This window comes from Perna viridis, chromosome 4 (genome assembly GCF_037379345.1).
Source record: "Perna viridis isolate PV_CMFRI_1.1 ecotype Kerala chromosome 4, ASM3737934v1, whole genome shotgun sequence".
Taxonomy (NCBI): domain Eukaryota; kingdom Metazoa; phylum Mollusca; class Bivalvia; order Mytilida; family Mytilidae; genus Perna; species Perna viridis.
The window spans coordinates 49,199,385-49,221,065 of NC_142448.1; the positions used below are offsets into that span (position 1 = coordinate 49,199,385).

General features: G+C 33.5%; 1 protein-coding gene across 1 annotated transcript; it reads right to left on the minus strand.

Moving 5' to 3' along the window:
* Nucleotides 1-1,631: 1,631 nt before the first annotated feature.
* Nucleotides 1,632-16,814, minus strand: LOC148620377 (uncharacterized). Its single transcript, XM_088577096.1, has 11 exons — nucleotides 16,658-16,814; nucleotides 14,402-14,719; nucleotides 13,317-13,442; nucleotides 12,400-12,495; nucleotides 11,133-11,231; nucleotides 10,121-10,317; nucleotides 6,012-6,279; nucleotides 5,599-5,732; nucleotides 5,220-5,517; nucleotides 3,675-3,716; nucleotides 1,632-2,629 (listed from the first exon to the last, which is right to left on the minus strand). The coding sequence occupies exons 1-11, from the start codon at nucleotides 16,812-16,814 to the stop codon at nucleotides 2,460-2,462; spliced, it is 1,905 nt and encodes a 634-aa protein (XP_088433222.1). The 3' UTR covers nucleotides 1,632-2,459.
* Nucleotides 16,815-21,681: the final 4,867 nt, after the last annotated feature.

Genomic DNA, 21,681 nt, shown 5'->3' on the forward strand with positions numbered 1-21,681 from the left:
AGTGCTCAGAAACCTAGCCGGGGGCTAGGCGCTCTGCCTACAGAGCAACTGGGATGTGTGCCCCAGGTAGTGGAATGGGGTACCCCTGGCGTGTTACATGCTGGGGTTGTCAGGCTATAATACGGAAAACCTGACCGCAAACCATAGTGGTGCACCGTGTTGGGAAAGATGCCACGTTCCTCGCACGTTAAAGAACCCTGCTGTGGTATTCGACAGGAGGCTAAATTGCCCGACCTTACCCATCCCCCTTTTTCCAGTGGCAATCAAAATTTGTCGACCCTATTATCCTTGTGACCCATCCTTTTTTTTTCATTTCATGTTCATTTTATCATCCATTTCATGTTCATTGTCTGAATATAGCTGAAATATTGCTGCTCGGACGTTAAACCCCAACAAACAAGAAACAAGAAACAAGACTTACATTCGATAAACATTAATTTCCGTTTCAAATTAAAGTAAAAAAAGTATTTGTCTCCTAGAAGAAAAAATATTTTTAAGATTCGTAGAGCTAATACTTTAAGGTTTATCCTTATCTAAACAACTTACAGTTTAAAATAAAATAAAGTATTCTCACTAAAATCCTTTTCTCTTTTGTAATGGAATACTTCCCATTCTCTTTACCTCAATGCCCCATTTTCGGATTATGCAAGGAACGAAACTAATCTAAATCAATATTTATGTAGTACAATATTTTACATCTATAATTAAGGACATTATCATCAATATGTGCGTAGGTGCAAATGTTACTGTTTCCCCTTTGTCCCATGGCCGATTGCGCCATACAAATTTCAATGAGAAATTTACAACTATGCTCCGCAACAGCGTTCAAAATTCACAACAAAGGCTTCAGTAAAAATATTGCAAAGTCGGGGAAAACAAGAATGATTTTGCACGACGTCATTTGATTGTCAAAGGACCTCTGATTTGAATAACGACTATTTCGAAAGGCCTGTATTTGTAAGGAAAAGAAGGAAACGAACTACTGCCGCTGCATGGACCTTGTTTTATCACATACATGTACAGTAGGGAGATGATAAAAGGGATACAAAAAGATCACAGCGCAAGGCACTGAATTGCAATAAGGTCACACAAATCATATTGAATGAACATTTTCCCCTGACAGATATTGTAATGTCAAATCGATCAATTTCTCAAAACTTTGAACAGCGAAACGCCACAGTCATTAAGGTTTTTTAATGTAGGACAATGCAGAGCCTTCTAGGCTGATCAAACATTTTTTTCCTGAAATGCACAACAAAATCTGCCAATTTAGCGTACAACTGAAATAAGCAAATAAAAAACCAAACGTAACAAATGAAATTTAAATGCAACGCATGTACAAAACTAACATTATTATTTGTTTTTGTAATAGTACAAAAGCTAGTGCTTTATTTTTATTTATTTATTCTTATTATTATTCTTTGTGTGTGTGTGTGTGTGTGTGTGTGTGTGTGTGTGTGTGTGTGTGTGTTTTGCTTTTCATATCTTTAGTTCGTATATGTAATTGTATGTTATTCTGTTCGCTGGGTCGTTTTTATTCCTGTTTTCACGTACAGGCCACGTATTGTGATTTTGATTCATCATCAGTAAAATGTGGAACATTTTATAAGTCATAGCGAACGTGGAAATTTTGCATTTTTTGCCTCAGATATATTCAATACATCTACACAGAAAAATTGCAACATATGTTTTGAAAACACCCAAAAAACATATGTTTTCAAAACACCTAAAAAACATATGTTTCTCATATGTTTTTCATATGTTTATGACCACCATGACAATCATATGAAAAACAAGTGTTTAAGACTAACAAATTCAGTCATGAAATTAGGATAATAAAATTCAAATGGTTAATTATATGTCTTCCATAAGACTGAATGTATAAAAAAGGAAAGTTTTCATATAATTTAGAACAACTTTTGCTTCCAAATAATTATGTAGGCACAAAAACATATATTTCCATATTGGTCCTAAACACAATTTTCCATATATCTTTTAAAACATATGAAAACATACGTTGCATTTTTTCCTGTGTATGAATCAACCGAAAAGCTATTTAAATTTATCCTGAAACATGCGGAAAAAAAGTTTTAAAAAATGCAGGGAAATTGCGTCGCCATTTTACCATAGTGTTTTTCAACTGATTTAGACCTATCAATATCATAAAAAGTCACACTTAACACTTGTGATGTTATTTCTGGAGGTGATGAGGTTTAAAAACTTGGATAATGCATTAAACTTTCTACATATAGTACACATTTTGCCTGATTCTTAGACAGAGCAGTTCTTGATACATTTTTGCAAACAACAGAAACAATGTAAGATTGTTAAAAACTTTAGAGAGGAATCCCTACAGTTTCACACGTGCACTCAGACAAATGATAGTGACAATTACATCAAATAGACAAATATGTGCAATTATCCCAATTCGAAAATATTTCACTCTAAGTTGTGATCGATCATATGTTAGCTAAATTCCAGCTTTGTTTAATTGGTAACGATGCATGTGATGGTGATATTTTCTCTGTAATTCTCTTTTCTTTTGATTTGGCACAGAACCAGCAAAGCCACATCAAAAACACTAATACAAGACATGTTCCGAACCCCAATACAAACCATATCCAGGCGTCTACAAAAATGTACGAATAAACCTTTAAAAGTAATATTTTCAGCATGAATTGATAAAATGAGTTGTTAAATGTACTGTCATTGTTTAAATCGGAATAATTTTTGCTTGAATCGTCGCAGTGGTAAATTATGGGTTTGGATCTCGTAATTTATAAATATGGTCACTGCTTCAAAATTTAGCCGTTCAAGGATATATAATATTATTCTGAAAGTACATATTATGGTACTGTATTTACAATACTGAAATGCAAATAAATTCGAGCAAAATTAATAAACTCTCAAACATAAAAGATGATAGTAAACATTCGTAATCTAGGATGTTCAATAAAATGCAATGCACGTAACATGCATAATCTATATGAAGTATTTCCCGCAAAGTAAACTAACCATGGATTACGCAAATGGTTGAATCTCAGTTAAATTCAATTTCCATTCAGGATGTAGCCGTTCTAGTCTCAATTTACTGAAATCCAATCTATAAATTACCTCTCTAAATCATAGTTATAACCAAAATGAATTTTACAAACAGGATTTTAAAAAAAACTACCTGAAAGACGGCGATGTTAATCCTCCGTCCTACATGTAACTTAACTACCGGACAACAAATATTGTCCGATTCGATTTGAATACCAGTGAAGTGCGAAAGCATATAGCGTCAAATATAGTCCGTCCATAAATTAAAGTCCGTTTCTTTATATTGTCCCGTCGAATTCGTCAATATGATAGAAGTAATGAAAGATTGAGTGAATGGATGTATGAATGAATGGAAGATCAAAATTTATCATGCGAGTTAATCTGGTGACAGTGTTATGAATAATCAAGTTATGTACTCGTTTTTATTTATGTCCGTTTTCTTTTATCTTCTTTTCATATCTCAAAAATTGTAATCAGTCTTTAACGTATAAATTTTTTTCCCATAAATTTTCCTCGAATATTTTAGACCTGCTTAAAAAGATTACGTTATTTGAGCAGCTGTTTGGTGAAAAAGAACGCATCATATTTGCGCATATCATATTAATGACTCAGTTGAGACCATGTTACCTTACCGTATTTTCCAGTCTGAGATGTATCGTGCTTATAATTGCATCCTACAAGTAAAAAGGTTACAAAATATTACATCATGCATGGTATAAGATATATTAAATGAAATTTAGGTAAAACATATAGATTTTAATTTTAGAGATTGAATTTTATAAAACAAGAAAAGCTAAAACAAAAGGGTACATTAATATATTGAACTTTGCCCGTATAGAAGTCTTGCATATACTTATCTTAACTTTTTGCATTTTCAAAATATATTATTGTAAACGAATAAACCTGCATGTTGATAAAGACATATTAGGCGGTGTATGTGAACAATACCAAGTACTGCGTATATAAAAACAATTGAATAATTTCCGTAAACAAAAGCGAGTAAATCAACTTATCTTTTGAGAAAAATAACTCTTATCAAACAGACCGGCAGAAAAGAAGTGAAGTCAAAACTATTTTATTGACTAAAAATTTAATTTTGAATCTGGACAAGAAAGTTTATTTTCCAAAATCTAGCAATCATATTAAATCGAGTTACCTCTCACAGAGGATGCTTACCCTACCGGTGCACCTGGTCCATGCTCCCAGTTTTTAGTGGAGTCCGAATGGCTCATTTGCTTTTGTTACTTTGTTTGTATGATTTTAGTTACTATATGTTCTTTGTTGTGTATGTCTGTTTTCCATATCTGGTCTTTGTCCCTGGATTACATTATTTTGATTACCGCTATAACCTTGGTTCCCTTGATTACTCTCTCATAACACAAGTTAAGATATTTTACTGGTTCGCATTACATTAGGTGTTAGAAATGACCAGGTCTAACAAAAATATCATGTTTTCATCTTTAATTAATACTTTTTTATTAGTAAACTTTTTTTCTTTTATTTAGATCTAGATAAAGATGAAAAACGTCATGAATTTGAGAAACACACATGAATCAAGTATGTGATCTATCTCTATATGTCTTTTATCTAATAATAAAATGAAATTATATCAGTATTAACTACTGAAGTGGTAGATTATACATATTTCCACCACTTCTACCAAATACGGACGAAATTAAAAAAAAAAAGGTTTAATAAGAAATGCAATCGTATACTGCAAATCAAATATGTGTGACATAAGTGTGTGTGCCAGACTATCTCGCTTTTATTATTATACAGATGTTTCTTGATCTTATCGCTCATGGCGAAACTTTTGATCAGGGGAAGATAAATCGCAACAAATGCAGTGCGCAGGTGTCCGCCTGGCGACAAAATTTATATTCAAACAAAAGAGAACAAGTAGTGACCTTCTGTATTCCTAAATAGTGAACCTGTATATGTTTCATGAAATGTAGTATAGTTTTCGAAAGTTATGCCCAGAAAACCATTTTCGAGCGTAATTATGGAATTCAAACGTAAAGCTGAATGTTATGTTTTTGCAGTTTAAAACAGCGGAGGACAAAAATGTTCCTTATTGTTGAAAATGCAACAAACACGTGCTCATGTTCAAGATGAAACTAAACTGTGTTGCATTCATGTAGCATTATTATACTTAGTATTGATTGATTGATATGTACCTGGTTTATTAGGCGCGATACCGGAAACAGAGGTAGATATTCTCGATGACAAAGTCCATGAAGGAACGAGTGATAGTTTAACAGTCGATGAAGTGGATAAGTTTTTAGACATGATCATAGTTGTTTTATGACTTGTAACACCCGTTGAATGAATTGGTTTTGTGAAAAATATTTGGAAAACGGGTTTAGATGGTACTGTTGTTCTTGCAGAAGAGGTTGTCTTTGTAGAAGTTGTTGAAGGTTTTGTAAATGGTGTAATTGTAGTTGGTGTCGTCGTTGTAAATGTCGGTGTTGTAAATTGAAAATTTGTTAAAGGCGTTGTTGTTTTTGTTGTTGTTGCAGATGTTGTCGTCGTTGTAAAAGGAGATGAAGTTGTTGCTGTTGTTGAAGATGGTATGAAGTTTGAAGATGAATTCGCCGTTGGAGAAAGAGTAATTGTAGATAACGATGCTGTTGGTGGTACCGATGTGGCAGTTACCATTGACTGTGCTGTCAAAGTTGGTGGAACAGTACCTTAAAAAATGGCCTATATTTACTACTTTATTGTGAGCATTATCATTCATAGTTTTTATGATCAGTACCTCTAATTAAGGATGATTCTTTTTTTAATTTGGTTGTTTTCACTTAGTGTCTGTTCTGTTTCGTATTCACTTTTTGATTTTCGTTAAACGCATTCCCGTCTTCGTGTATATCACCACCAATAAAATTTATTTCACCTCTTTTTCTTTCCCGTTAATACTTATTTCTTTTAAACTATATATGATACCAACTACTGTAAAGAAACAAACTTACATTGCCCATTAAGTTTGAAAGTTGTAATTTCAAGAGAAGCTTTCGTTGCTACTGAAGATGGCGATCCGAACATTGTGTCAATGTAAACAAAATAGTGTTTGTCTTTAGGATTTTGACTAATCGGTGGATACCATGCTCTGATGGAGGTATTTGAGTAAGAGAACGCGACTCCACTAAATGATTCCTGGAGCAAAATACTTTGAACGGCACCTGTTGCTTTGAATAAAAATCCTGCGTTCATGTTCGGTCCATTTGGCAATTCTTTAACCTACAAATGTCGTTTTAAAGAAAATAAGGATATGATTTCATATTGATAGATCATTGTTCCTATAGCTGCATATTATATAATTGTTTATCACAAAAAGGAAAACGTGGAAAAGAGAAATGTGTCAATGAAAAAACTACCATACGAAACTGTGATTATAACAGCATAAGACAGCCAATGTGACTTCAGAGAACTTCAAATACACAGGTATATTTAAATTGATATCTGACCAAATTATACTTAGCAGTGTTTTGTAACAGATAAAATTTTAAAAAAGGGAAAGAATTTTTAAGCGGATATAATACGAAGAGTCACGTTAGTGATAAAGAATATCGTTTAGCTTTAATCTCAGTTTCCGATATATATATATATATATATATATATATATATATATATATATATATATATAGAAGGGCCTGAAAAATTCCCAACGATGTTAGAACTGTCAAATTGCAAAGCAAACTTTTTGGTCATTCCCTCCGCGGGACTCGAACTCGTACCGCTGTGACATCTATGGCAACACCGCCTGCACAAAGTCCAGCTCCCTAGACCACTCGACCAGCTAGGCTATATGAAAATATAGCTTTCGCTGGCCGGGTCATTCCTCCTCGTAGGATTTATCTAGGGCTGTAACTTAGTACACAATGTATGGTAGTACGGGACATCCTACATAATAACACCTAGATGATCTGTCCCGTATTACCATACATCGTGTACTAAGTTACAGTCCTAGATTAATCCTACGTGGAGGAAACTTAGTACACGATGTATGGTAGTACGGGACAGTTCATCTAGGTGTTATTATGTAGGATGTCCCGTACTACCATACATCGTGTACTAAGTTACAGCCCTAGATTAATCCTACGAGGAGGAATGACCCGGCCAGCGAAAGCTATATTTTTATATAGCCTAGCTGGTCGAGTGGTCTAGGGCCCTAGACTTTGTGCAGACAGTGTTGCCATAGAGCTTACAGACCACCAATTCAACCAATGAGCATTTGGAACGTACGCAAAAATAGTCCTACGCAGAAATTACCCCTGTTCCTCATAGTGCTGTGAAAAAAGTTCTCATCTTATTTAAAAAATTTAAACAGTTTCTGAAAGGAAAAACATTTCTGTACATTTTATAGGTGCATTTTGCTTCTTGTGATGTGAAGCCTAATCTCCATAATGATTTTTAAATATACCCCTATCTTGTGAAAACACTGGGATTTCCCATGCTATTTATAGACCCTTCACTTCCGGTGACCAGTACTGCACTGCAAGTCTGCTAACCCCACATGCCATTCTGAGGATTGTGAGCTGACATATGTAGAATCATGCTGATATATAGTCCTCTGCAGGTTAAAGTTAAGGTAAAGTCCAGAGAAGCCATTGAATATTGTGAAATTAGCATAGAAGCCTATGGAAAGTGGAATTAGTGGTTTTTAGCCTTAAGCTGAAGCCATGGCAAAATGAAAAGTTTCTTGAAATAGCTTTAAACTACTTGAAGATCTTGTTAACTTTGCCATGAGAGGAATACACTACAAAAATCCTTCAAAATATGCATTTTTCTAAGTTATAGGTCCAAATTATGGAAAATTGGTCTTTTTGGCTGATTTTTATGTCCTATCTTGTAAAAAGTGTAGAAACTTTAGTTAAAATATCAAATATTAAACTTTGAGGGCTATATTTACCTAAATATGGTGGTAATAAGCACTTGAAATCAAGTTTTGTGTAGATTTGAGCAAAAATTAGGTTAGAAATGAGGAAAAACTCACTTTCATTACTGCGGTTAAGGCCATATCAGCATTCCCCTATGGCAACATGGAAAATCCACTATTGAGTACTTTTTTTGCTTTAGGTGCCCTTTACTGGTCATGTTTTAATGTGAAAACACTGTATTTACAAATTTAAAGCCAAATATATCACCTTTTGTGAAAATTTAAAGATTTAGGATTTTTGACATGTGATCAAGAAAAAGGGGGAGGCATGTCAGAAATAATTTTTTAAAAATAGACCAATTTCTCAGAAAATGATTACTTTTAAAACTATTTCTTCATTAATATTGTTAAAAAACAAGTTGTGATTGATATTTTTTATTTGAAAAGTCAGAAAAAGTTCTTTGCAAATATTTTATGCATTTAAGTATGGTAGAATATTGTCACTTTTTTGCTCGCACAACTTGGTTACCCTATATTTAAAAATCAAATATTTAAAAAAGTGCTTGTCACATTTCACTGAAACTTTGCAAATGCATTCAGTATGTGTGTAGGAAGATACCTGTATAGTTATTTATTTTTTCTAAGATAAACAGTGATCCTTTAGGTTACAGACCACCAATTCAACCAATGAGCATTTGGAACGTACGCAAAAATAGTCCTACGCAGAAATTACCCCTGTTCCTCATAGTGCTGTGAAAAAAGTTCTCATCTTATTTAAAAAATTTAAACAGTTTCTGAAAGGAAAAATATTTCTGTACATTTTATAGGTGCATTTTGCTTCTTGTGATGTGAAGCCTAATCTCCATAATGATTTTTAAATATACCCCTATCTTGTGAAAACACTGGGATTTCCCATGCTATTTATAGACCCTTCACTTCCGGTGACCAGTACTGCACTGTAAAGTCTGCTAACCCCACATGCCATTCTGAGGATTGTGAGCTGACATATGTAGAATCATGCTGATATATAGTCCTCTGCAGGTTAAAGTTAAGGTAAAGTCCAGAGAAGCCATTGAATATTGTGAAATTAGCATAGAAGCCTATGGAAAGTGGAATTAGTGGTTTTTAGCCTAGATGTCACAGCGCTACGAGTTCGAGTCCCGCGGAGGGAACGACCAAAAATTTGGTTCGCAAATTTGACAGTTCTAACATCGTTGGGAATTTTTCAGGCCCTTCTATAAGTTAACGTTATCTTCCTTGTATCAAGTTGATCCGATGGAGCCATGTAGCGAATAGAGTCGTCACATTCTGAGACGTTGTATATATATATATATGACGTATTATCTTTAAACAATCCTAATTTCGTGAATTTGCTACATCGCATCTACCCTAAAGAAATTGAGATAAATGATGCTACAGACACTGTGATGTCAGCTTCATATCTTGACCTACACTTAGAAATCGATGGTAAAGGAAAACTATTGACCAAGCTTCCCGACACACGTGATGACTTTTCATTCAGAATTATCGACTTTCCTTTCATCTGTGGCAACATTCCTTCAGCACCTGCGTATGGAGTGTTCATATCACAACTCATAAGTTATGCCAGAGCTTGCCGAAACTACGCAGACTTTTTGTATCGCGCTAGAATTCTAACAAATAGGCTTCTGGAATAGGATTATGTTGCTACATGGTTGAAGTCATCACTACAGAAGTTTTATGGTCGTCATCATGAACTCGTGGATCGCTACGGTATATCCATCTGCGCCATGAAAACTGATTTGTTCATAGTTTTCCCTAATTCTTTTGTCTACCCCGGACTTGACTTTTTATAAGCAACTCGGCGGGTGTTTCTAGGAAAGCAGAGGACGCTTACCCTACCAGTGCATCTGGTCCATGCTCCCAGTTTTTAGTGGATTCAGAGTTGCTCATTTGCTTGTGTCACTTTGTATGATTTAATAATGTATGATAAATAATGTATCATTTTAGTTACTTTATGTTCTTTGTTGTGTACGTCTGTTTTCCATGTCTGCTCTTTGTCCCTGGATTACATTCTTTTGATAACCGCTATAACCTTGGTTCCCTTTATTACTCTTTCTAAGTATATGTTTAATGTCCTGATTTCCTTATTACTTTTCAACCTTTAAGTGTTAAATAACTTTCAACGTTTTAAAGAGAACGTTTTATAGCTAGTAAACTCACCATAACTTGAATTAGATCGCAGTTTTGATCAACGCTACTGTGCAGAGGAATGTTAGAGTTTGTTTTGGATGGTAATATACGACTTTGAATATTTTCAACAGCTTTGAAGTTTTTCCATACAAATATTCTGTAGTTTCCCGTTTTGAAACGCTCTTCTTGTCCAGATCTGCCCCAGCCATCAGTTATAACAAACGTTTCTAGACATGTATAAACGTACACTATGTCAATTTGGAAACAATACAACCATATATGTCATAGTATCAAGTCCTCAAACCAAGGGTTTTGGAAGAAATACACAAACATATGTTTTCTACATTTTAATACAAAAATCACTTTGTTTACCTGAAAAGACAGCCCAAGATATGTGGTGGGCTTGGTGATTAATATATAATACTTAGAATCCCTTTTAAATATTTGAAAAAGTCACATAGACAACAAATGCCAATTTTAAACAAATCTCTTTGCCATGTATTTCTATGGAGCCCAGAATAATGCAGACACAAGATAATGAAAAGCAGACCTTTTGCAGTTCCGATATTCACAACGGAATCGAAACATGAAAAGTCGAGAAAAACATCATCTTCATTTGTATATGATATTATACAAATGCATTAGGAACATACACTTTAAACCTTCATTTGATAAGGACATCCGTTATTTTGAAATAGGACACATACTATTTTTATTATAAATAATATTGGAGTTCCAGTTGTTTTTCGCCGGATTTTCCTGATCAAACTCAATCATATATAACCGAACTGAAAACAAATATCATTTTCGAATTCGTATAACCTTAGTTCCCTTGGTTACTCTTTCATACAATCTGAAGAACAGCCAGAACTCCGATCTAAGGTATATCAAAGAAAAACAGCTGTCTGTATTTAATTCCGAGATTATAGATGCATTGGAACATGTTACTTAAGATTCGTTTGCTGATAGTTAATTAACACCAACATGATTAATGACATATAAAATGAGAATCATCAATATGTTTATGCTAATACGAGAATACCTTTATGGATGTAGTTCCTCCAAATCCTGACAACATTGTCATTGTACGCATATAAAACTGCTCCCCAATTCTGTGATCTATCAAAGCGCATAAGATAACCTGTTCAGAACAAAACATATGAACCAACATAAGCATAATATTTATGAATATGAAGATAAAACACTATTGAAGACTAACTAAATGTTGTTAGTTTACCTTGCCCCAAGGGCCAACTTAGCTTTTGCCATCACTCCGCTGTCTGTCGTCGTCAAACCTTTTGCAAACATATTCTCTCCTCTGACACTAATGGACCAATTAGAACTAAACTTGGTATGAAAATTGCCTGGAACTAATGTGGGGAATTATGATCACTGCAGTCGTTACTAATAAAACATAAGGGTCAAACAGCAGTTTTGTTCGCATGTATTTCCTAATTTGTTAGGTTTAGCCAAATTCTGACATGGGTAAAAGTGTCAAGCATGATGAAATCTTGGTAAATTCATGCGAATCTGTTCAGCCATGTTGGAGTTATTGTCCTTATACAGCGATTTTTTCTCCTCAGAAACTACTGGACAGAATTCAATGAACGTTAATATCCTTAGGTACATGTAGGAGCGTTAGGAAATTTTATCCAAGAAAAGACATGGCCACTTACACAAAAAAAAACAAAATGTGGCTTATCAATCCAGGTGAGTGATTCTGGCTTTTAAGAGCCTCTAGTAATTTCGAATCTATGTCCGTTTCGTTTATCGAACTGAGCAGGCAACTTAATGTAACACAGCTAAATCAATTTTAAATCAGCAAATTTCATAAAAAAATTTTCAGGCGGTTTTAAAATTAACTTTCATACGAAAATGTAAGGACCAATGGTAACTTACACTGTCTTCCAAAAGACGGATATCACATTCATTTTCATTCCAGGAAAGTTCTTTGGTTACTTTAGGGTCGACTGGGATTAACCGCGGTAAGATTTTTAAGATAAAAACTACAGTAACTAATAATTTCATGTATTACTGATAATTATTCTTCAAATCACAGCATCACAGCATCTGAAATATTTTTTCAGCGTACTTTACAAAATCGAAAATACTTAATTTGTCTAGTATAGAATCGTAAATCAGTTTCCGGTAAATTCCGGGTAAATCGGTCCATTCTACCGCATACTCATTGCGCAACAACAAAACTTAAACCAAGTCTATGCTTCAACCATGTAATAAAATTAAAAAAATAAACTTGGTGATTCATTTTACTTGTTTTGTTTTTACATGTTTTATATTTTATAGCAGACCTATTCCATCAGCAACAAATCCCGACGTTCCAAGTTTATACTGGAAGACAACTAATTCTGGATAAACTCCTAAATTATGGTGTTGGTCTTGTTTCCCTGTAAAATATAGATACACTCCTTTAACCGTGCTAATTCTACTCTCAGTGGTGTATGTATGCAAGGAATATTGGGAATGATACATTTAAGGACGGGGAAAGGTAAATGGGTACCAAATGAATGAGGGAAAGATAATTCGTGGGAAAATAATTAAAGGTTTGCAAAGTATTCATAAAAGTATAGTGATATTGAAAATTAAATATTGATTATATATTCACATTGTTGATTTTCTTCTTTTGGAATTGGTAAATGGTCTACGTGGGTAGTTCATACCAATCATACCAAATTGTAGAATATGCAACTTTCGGTCTAACTTATTCATTTAGATTTTCATATTTTCTTAATTCCATAACGGCACAGGAATCCGTTGGGCCTGTAACATTACAAAATGTAACTTTTTGCCCTTAAAATAACAGAAGCGTAAAGAGAACAACGAGACTTTCCCTTTTCATGACCTTTTTTTCTAGAAAAGATGGTAGAATATAAGTTCAAAAAGTAAGTTCTGGAAAAGATGGTAGAATATAAGTTCAAAAAGTAAGTTCTTTCTGACATGAATTGGTTTTAAAACTATATTTGCATGAGTTACGTAATTCTTAATGAACACTTTAATCATGTTAATTTAAGAATTTGTATATTGTCATATGTTTGTTTTAAATTTTCATATAAAATTTGACACTTAAATTGAATTATTTAAAAACAGTTTAATATTGTTTTTAACAATTGACAAACTTATACAACAGTGTGTCTATCGATTGTTTTACTTTTTAAAATTCTTGTTACATACGTGAAATTTCATGGAAACAAAAATATTGTGCACTTACCCGGTTTAAAAGGAGTCCATGATACATTGAAATCCGGTTTTGGAAAGTTTTGTTCACCCCAAATTCTAACACGAACTAACACGTCAGCCTCTTGTTGCTGTGTTGGTCCTTTCCACACAAAACCACCTTATAAGGAATGATACTATTAATAGTAAGTAAAGTGTTCAGTATTGTAACCTTTCATGCTGCGACACGATGGTCTACTATTTGACCCCCGGCTTGGTTCCAGCTTCGATCACTTTTGATCACTTTATAATATTTGATACTCAGTCGATTCGTCAATTTTTCGCTTTCAAGTAAATGCCAAGACCTTCTAAAATTGTGTTTCTTTGCCTGTTTGGGTGTAATCAGTTGTCACTCACAAACTTAGTAAATAAATAAATAGCACAAAAATTAGCAGTTTTATTCCTTGATTAAAACTAGTTAGTTAGAGCTGTGTACGAGTACTTTGATCCTAGACACGACCGTAAGTAATATCGCATTCGATTTTCACTTATGTCAGTGAAAATTGCTACCTAATCTGTTTTGATATTGCGTATATCACAATAAACTGAAAGCTAAATAATCCGGAAATAAGTCTTATCAGACACTTTACATAATTTCATAAGAATTTGAACCTTGGTAAACCGACCACCTGTCTAATCCGAACAAATTTAAAAGTCAAAAAAAGGTCAGATTTAGACATGTTTCACAGTTTACGTAGGAAGATATGAGAATGCAAGAGGAACTTTCAAAAACGTTTGTGAATGAAACATTTAAAAACAAATATTAAAAAATATTTAGTGACATGTATTCGATAGGTACTGCTAAAATGTGCAGGACTAAAATTAAGGTTTACGAACAATCTACACCTGACAACTCAATATAAACAATTTACTGGGAAGCCCTTTCTGCTACTTTTTAATTGTCAAGTATATAATCATTTCCAAAGCATACGTTTCATTACATAAAATCAAAACTTTTTTTTTAATAAAGAGAATACTTACTGTTCAGCTTAGCTTAGGTTTGAATTGGTCAGGATTATGTTTACCTAAATGAGCATTTGGTTTTCCAATCTATGATTCTCCCGAAAACGACGGACTTACCCGTAAATATAGAATATCCTGAAACTTGTTTCTTGTGATTATTCGGAGCATACAACAAAACGGAAGTCTGGTTATATTTATACAGAATTCCGCCATAGGGACTATTTTTACTGCTGTCTCTCTGGGCAGACGCAATGCCAGGAAATATGAAATCTTGATCCGGCCCGGAAACTGGTTTTACTTGTACATCCACTTTAACTGGTAGAGAATTTAATCCATGTTGCCAGGAAATGAATGAGAGTGAGTCGTCTTGAGAGCGCATGTGCATCCATGGACTAATTTGTGCCGGCGGAGTAAGTTCAGTACCCCAACCTGTTGCTAAAGGAACCATGTGTAAATTAGAAAAATGCGAGTCTATTTAAAACAGCATGTTTTACACACTATACATCGAGTAAAGAATATTTTTCCAGTAGTTTTTTTTTTTTAATTTATAATAACTTTTGATGTTTTATCAATGATAAAATGTTGTTATTTTTGACTATATTTGTCCAGTTATATGGACATGGTTTTCAAAAAGCAGTTAGTATTTAATAATTGCTATTGTAATAATTTGCGTCTCTCTCTGTCTACCGATCTGTTCATTGACTCTTATGATGCAGAGTTCATCATCGATTTGGTTCGAAAGAAATGCGATACTTGATCAGTGACAACATAGTGTTGATGTTATACAACTAAATAATCCAAGAATCAGCGATATTTTTTTCGACTTCCCATCAAAAAGAACTGATACACTGGGAGGTCAGATGCATTTTTTTACCAGCAACAAGAGGTCAACGAAGGAGCAAGACTAAATATATGACAAAAGCGAAAACTTTTCATTAAGACTAAAACCCAAATTTCTATTTGTCTGCAGCAACGTTCATATTACCCTATACGCTCTGTATCATTAGATACGGTCTGCACTCACCTGTAATTTGAGAAATTCATGATTGAATGAGGGCTTTTTAACCTCAATGACTAGCTTAAGGGGTCTCATACGAGCTTTGTGATGCGTCGTACGTCTACAGACATATTCTGTTCAGTGAAAAGAATGGTCATGTGATCACCGTTCATTCATGAAATCAGGTTACTAAGAACGTTTGCATGATCACTTAATCCAGTGGGAAGACATAGTTTTTCTCTTCCGTTTTAACCCTGGATTTTACATCATATATGGCGGTTGTTTCTACACCAGTGCATCTGATCCATACTTCTACATTTTCGTTATCGTTGGAATCCACATTGTTTTTTATTTGTATGCGTTTATTTTAGTTTATTTATTTTTATATATTATAGTGTTTTGTCTGTTTTGATCATTGTCAACGGATTATCATGCTCCTCGTTCTATCATTGTCTCCTTGTCTTTATTTGTAACTTGCAGGACAAGGGCTTTGGATATTGTCAATATATATATCGACACATTTATTAGTTTGTAAGCATAATTACAAAGTAGCTAAGTAAAGGACGTGCAATATACCATAAAAAGTTTCAGATATGCATCTTAAAGTAATTACTATGGTATAAATAAGAATAATATGAATGCTTCTGCAGTTAATCGTCTATTGGAGATGTAAAGATCTAGATGGTAAGTATTTTAGCGATTATGATTTAAAGGATATAAAAGTCATACGACGTTTACTGAGCAATAATTCCACAAAAATATCGACTACACGCTTACATAGAAAGAAACAGACAAAACACTAACAAACGACAAGGACTCGGACAACAATTAATGGCATGGACACAATGCATCGGCAGGGTAAGCTACATTTCTACTTTAAAACGTACATGTTTTAACAAATATTTGGTACCATCGGCAAACGTTATAGCATTCATCAGTACATAGGTAGCGAACAAAAAGCATTTACAGTTCTGCCTGGGAATATTGTGATGTTCTTTAAATTAACTGGGTTATGTATTTCAACATCTGTCTATTATCAACAAAGATTAATGTTCAAATCAAATTCAGTAAAAGAGGTTTTCCTGTGATATCTAGTTGTAACATAGTGAAATGACTGCGTAGACTTTTTGTATTCTCGTCATTTTACAAATGTTGCACTAGTCTAGCTGTTTAAATGTATTAATTACCGCGAAAATGCAAGTAACTTTAATGTAAAATAATTAAAACGCACATTGTGGAATTCTTATCATTTTTATAAGTAGACGTTTTCTCAAGTATGTAAATTATTTTTTTTTAATTACAAAACCGCATTAATTAATCCGCACAATAATTTCCAAATTTACAGAACTCCACTCACACTAAAATTGCATAATTACCTTGATTCTCGGGGTTCAATAATAAAACCAGGAAAAAGGTAACAACAACTTTCTCGTTTTCGGAAAACAAATACTTCTCCATCATATAAAACGCACCGTCCACAATATCAGAACAACTGCTACAATGCGTTATCAATTTAATACATGACCGAGTCATTTATCAATATAGGAAATTCATTTAATAAATATTTTGAATTCAGTTGGCTAAATTGTTTTCTGTGAATTCGTGCGCAGGATTTTATCTTGTCACATAATCATGAACTCGGCAGCTATTTAAGTTTTAATATTTTTAATCTTTTTTGACAGTTCAAATGACAATTAGAGATATATTAAAAGGAAATGTTTTGCCTGGCACACTGTGATATGGGAAATGGGCGAACGACAGACGCATAGTTTCGGTTGTATAAACTTCCTATCAATAAATTCCGATATCCTTCATTCGTACTGAGTAGCATCATTTAAGCATTTAAGTTCAGAACCCTCCATCAATTCCACACACAAAAAAACAACGAAAATAGGGGTATAATTTCTCCACACGAATTTTTTAGTTTTTTGGGGTTTTTTACCTTATTACAGGAAAAGTCGTAAGTTTTATTAACAATTGGTATCGACATCGGAGACTCACAATTGTCTAATTTTTCATGGTGTCATTTGTTCATTTGTCTCCAAATTTCGTACAATATTAACAAATTGTTCCAGAAAAAAGGCCGGGGTTCCAGTCCTTTCGCGTCTTCATCCGAACAAAGTCATGTATATATAAACTACTCAACAGAGTTCCACATTGTCATATTAATGTTCAGTAGTAAATTCTGGAACTCGAAAAATCGAGGTCAAATTCTTGCACTTGTTTTTTATAAGCGGATGCAGCGGATCTCTTTGAGATCTATAGAAATCAAAATTTGGTTAATCTTTGTTATTGACAAAGTGTGTTACAAAATAATATCAACAATTTCTCAATATAGGTTTCTTTAATCTTAAATTTACGGGAAATTAAAATATTGTAAACTGGGCTGTAATAAAATATAATTAAATTTTCACCTATTGTTGTGGTATCTCGGAGTAACAAATAACCGAGGCATATTAACATTGGGAAATTATTGCTACGTGCTTATCTTAAAATGTAATGAAATCTACATTGCGTAGTTGAACTACACTGAACGGTAAGTGGTCGGCAACAAAGGTCTTTTTACCTTCTCTTAAAATTCAGGCAAAGTTTATCGTGCTTATATAACAATGAAACACCGAAAACGACAATTTGATATACTGAAGTACAGTTTTTTTCCAATCCATATAAAAAATTTACCACTACCTATGGTAGAGGTGATTCATGGTGTAGAATGTTCGATCTGCATATGTTATACTTTCATATAACGATAGTCCTTTCTGTTTTTAAATCTGAATTATTTTTTTTAGAAAACCATGCATTCAGCTTCCCTTAAATTCAACCATATCAAGCCAAATCAAGAACGATCATAGCTCTTGTAAAATGCCAATTTTATACACAATTTAAATACTGTTACATGTAGTTTATTTGAAATAAAATTAAATGAACATTCAAGAAACATAGATATTGACGGGGTTGTCTAAGTTCTGCAAATATTTAATATGTTGCTTCATGTACTACACCTTTAAGTTTCAAACATTCTTTTGATTACTCTTACATTTGATGCATTATTTTCAATTGGTTATAATAGCTTGTAATATTAAGCTTCATATTGGGGCCTAGTAATGAAATAATTCTAATATATAATGTTTATCTCAACCGTGCAACAACCAAATGACAAACTATGAGTGGTTATGTGGTCTGTAGGTGTTTCTAAATATAAAATAAATTTGGTGTTTTTTACATCATGTACGAATCACCTCCTGTCTGATTTTTATTAAAACTGGTACTTAAGTTTTAACAGGAATAGAAAGACTCATTCAGTGGGAGTACTGAGGGCGAGGGAAGAGTCCGGGAGTATATTTGGCAAAAGTGAGCAAACAATAGTCGGGCATCGTTCATTTCCGGAAATACCCTTTACGAAATACTAGTATCTGGATCCGCACTTGGATATTGGACTCCGATACATGTATATAAACAAAGCCGCAGTAAACAATTTTTTCTCCGGGGAATTCAAAACCCACTTACCCTTGCATTATGAAAATGGGTAACATTCAATTGAACGAATTATTAAAATATGTTACTCTGTCATACTGATATATACCTGTCACGTTTGATATTTTTGTTTGTGTCAATTGATGCTTCAGTTGTGAAAATGGAGATCAATGAATTGACCAGAAGTACATCGAACTAGTTCTAATTCGTGCACATTCAATGCCACGTCATAAGTTGTTTGGCCTTCTCGTTCTCGGTACCCAATTGTAAAAATACAAAATAAAACTTAATATTACACCATGTGCATCTGTCTGTTCGTCCGTCGTCGGGCATTTTTAGAGTATCGGATCATTTTTCAAGTTACGCTCAACCTAATAAATTCGGAACTATAACTGAATTGCTATGATATGTGTTTCAAATATATTATGCAAGTGAATTGACTTTTCCTTTTTTCTTTGAAATTATTAAATTCACAGATTCATTTTCAAATTTTATAATACAGGAGAAGGGGATATATTGTTTGTTTTTCACCACACCAATTTTGATTGTCTAGTTAGGGAAATCTTTATATCTTGAGCTTTTTCATACATATATTTTGTCGAAAAAAAACCTTTTGAAACGTTTTCCTTCTATTCGATAGGTATAGTTAATTTTCGTTACGACGATGATTGAGCTAAAACTATATGATCATTAGTGCTTGTACCCGAGAGCACCCATTGACACTGTCCGTTTTAACATTTGAAAATTTGCCTGCAAGGAAAGCACTGATAATACATATAAGGCTCACAACCACTTGATGTGATATACATAGAGTGTATCAGTGATCATTTATTCTTTATAAATCCGATTCAAAACTTTTAATCACAATTGATCTTGAAAGGTGAATTGTAAATAATAGACGAACGCTGTCATATATAAGTGAAAAATAAGGACCTAGGGATTATCTTTGTTTAAACTTTTATTGATGGTACGAACTGCATGGATAAAGTGCTCTTTTTATTTCTGGCATGTACAGAGTGTTAATGATTATTAAAAAGAATAAAGATATTACAAAGTATGCACAAAAGAATACGACCCACGCCCTTAAGCAGTGTAAAACAAAGAAATCGGAAAGCTCCACGCAGCGGAACACGTTCAATTTGTATCTCACCTATCTCTGCAGAAGGGTGGATTACGTTTTCGCACACTTGTCAAAAAAGATTGCACGCTGACCAAATTTACCTGAGAAATTGTTTTGCGGTTGCGCACAGCCAATGTTCAGAAAATATTCTCCGGTTGCGCACACTGGCATAAATTTTGCTTTCAAAATACATTTGTATGGTACTGAGTTTTATTCATTTTATTGTTAAAAATAAAACAAGTGTAAAATGTAAGTAGTGAGTTATAGTTAGTCTTATTAATAAAGCGAACACAAAACGTCAGTCATGATTTATCCTGCATTAAAGGGCAAATAACGGGTGTCAAATAATTTTTTACTTCGTTTGTATAGCAGCTAATAAAGCAACGCAGTGTTTTACGGCGCAACTTTGAACATTGCCTCTTTGAATGTGTATACACACAATCCAAAAAATCAATAATTTTGTCAAAAGTGAAAGTAGGTCACGGAAAAATTTATTTCACATCAGAAAAACATGTTAAATGTCGGAAATTGTTGTTTAACTTTAAATATTAATGTTATGTTTATGACTCGTTTAAAAGTAAAAGTTACAGTTTACAATAGTTCGTCAAATAGTGTCCATCTCTCAGAACTACTTTTTGTCGCGAGTTTCCGATGAACGGCAAATTCTTGGGTATCCACGACAGGTTCCTACTTTTGAATTAAATACTCCTAACAAAACAAAACCGTCAAAATTGACTTATTGCAGGATAAACACAATATTAGTGTTAAACACAATATTAGAGTATTACAGAAAATATGCAGTAAGTATTTGCATTCGACTCGGAAGGGGAGTAATTGCCGAGCCTCGCAGTTGCTTCCCCTTCCTTAGCCTCATACAAATACTTTCTATATTTTTCTGTAATATAATAATATTGTATATATATTTGTCGAACAGAGATAATGGAGAAGTTCGTTACCAATAAAGGGAAATCCAAGAACAATTCAACAACGATATATTAGAAAGAGGCGTCTACGTAAAGATGGCGTACAAATACCCGCCAATCCCCAAATTAAAAACTCGTTTGCTGTTTTCAGTAGCACTGTCAGATGTATAGTGTGACATTTTATCAGTTTTGAGACAATTTATGTTTTTATGTTTTTTTTTCAAGTTTGAAATGTATTGTGAAATAAATGAATAAAGTTTGAAAATATATTATGTAAATACATACTTAGCTAGCCGTATATCAGCTAGTGGTTTTCGATTATGATGTATTGTTGTGTCCATTTCAATATGTTGTGGTATTCGTTACATTTCTTTATATCCTTAAAAGTTTCCTTTCCTATTATTTGAAAATCTTAATATTTTACATTGTGCGCAAACGTAGTATAGAATCCATAATATGAGTCTGACTGTGCGCAAACATATTCAATTTTTTTGGGGCAAACATCATATGCGCGCAACCGTAAATCGTGAAATTGTGCGCAAACGTGTTTCCACCCTGCAAACAGGCCTTTCGAAAGTATCAGACATTATTTAATTCAAACGTCGTTTGACAATCCGATAATGTCCCGTAAAATCATTCATTTTTTTCCAAACTTTGCAAGCTTCCTGCATTTTCTGATAGGGTTGGGTGAATTTCGAACGTCAGACGCTGCTTGGGGCTTGAAACATCTGTAGATCTTGGATAAAATCGGTGCTTTCTTTTTCAACAGATTTTCAATAAATGACTTCTTTGTTTTCATTTCGTAAACTTTGAATTTTATGTTTCTGGTTCGTATTTTGTTTTTCGTGAATTTTTAAAAGTTATTCGGGTGTCTTTTGTAGAG

What these genes read in the sequence shown, in the direction of transcription:
- LOC148620377 (XM_088577096.1), bottom strand. Translation starts at nt 16,814, where the DNA reads ATGACTCGGTCATGTATTAAATTGATAACGCATTGTAGCAGTTGTTCT. An exon ending in GAGGAACTACATCCATAAAG is followed by an intron (nt 10,318 to 11,132) that starts GTATTCTCGTAT and finishes ATACATGTCTAG; the next exon opens with AAACGTTTGTTATAACTGAT. An exon ending in TTTCAAACTTAATGGGCAAT is followed by an intron (nt 5,733 to 6,011) that starts GTAAGTTTGTTT and finishes CCATTTTTTAAG; the next exon opens with GTACTGTTCCACCAACTTTG.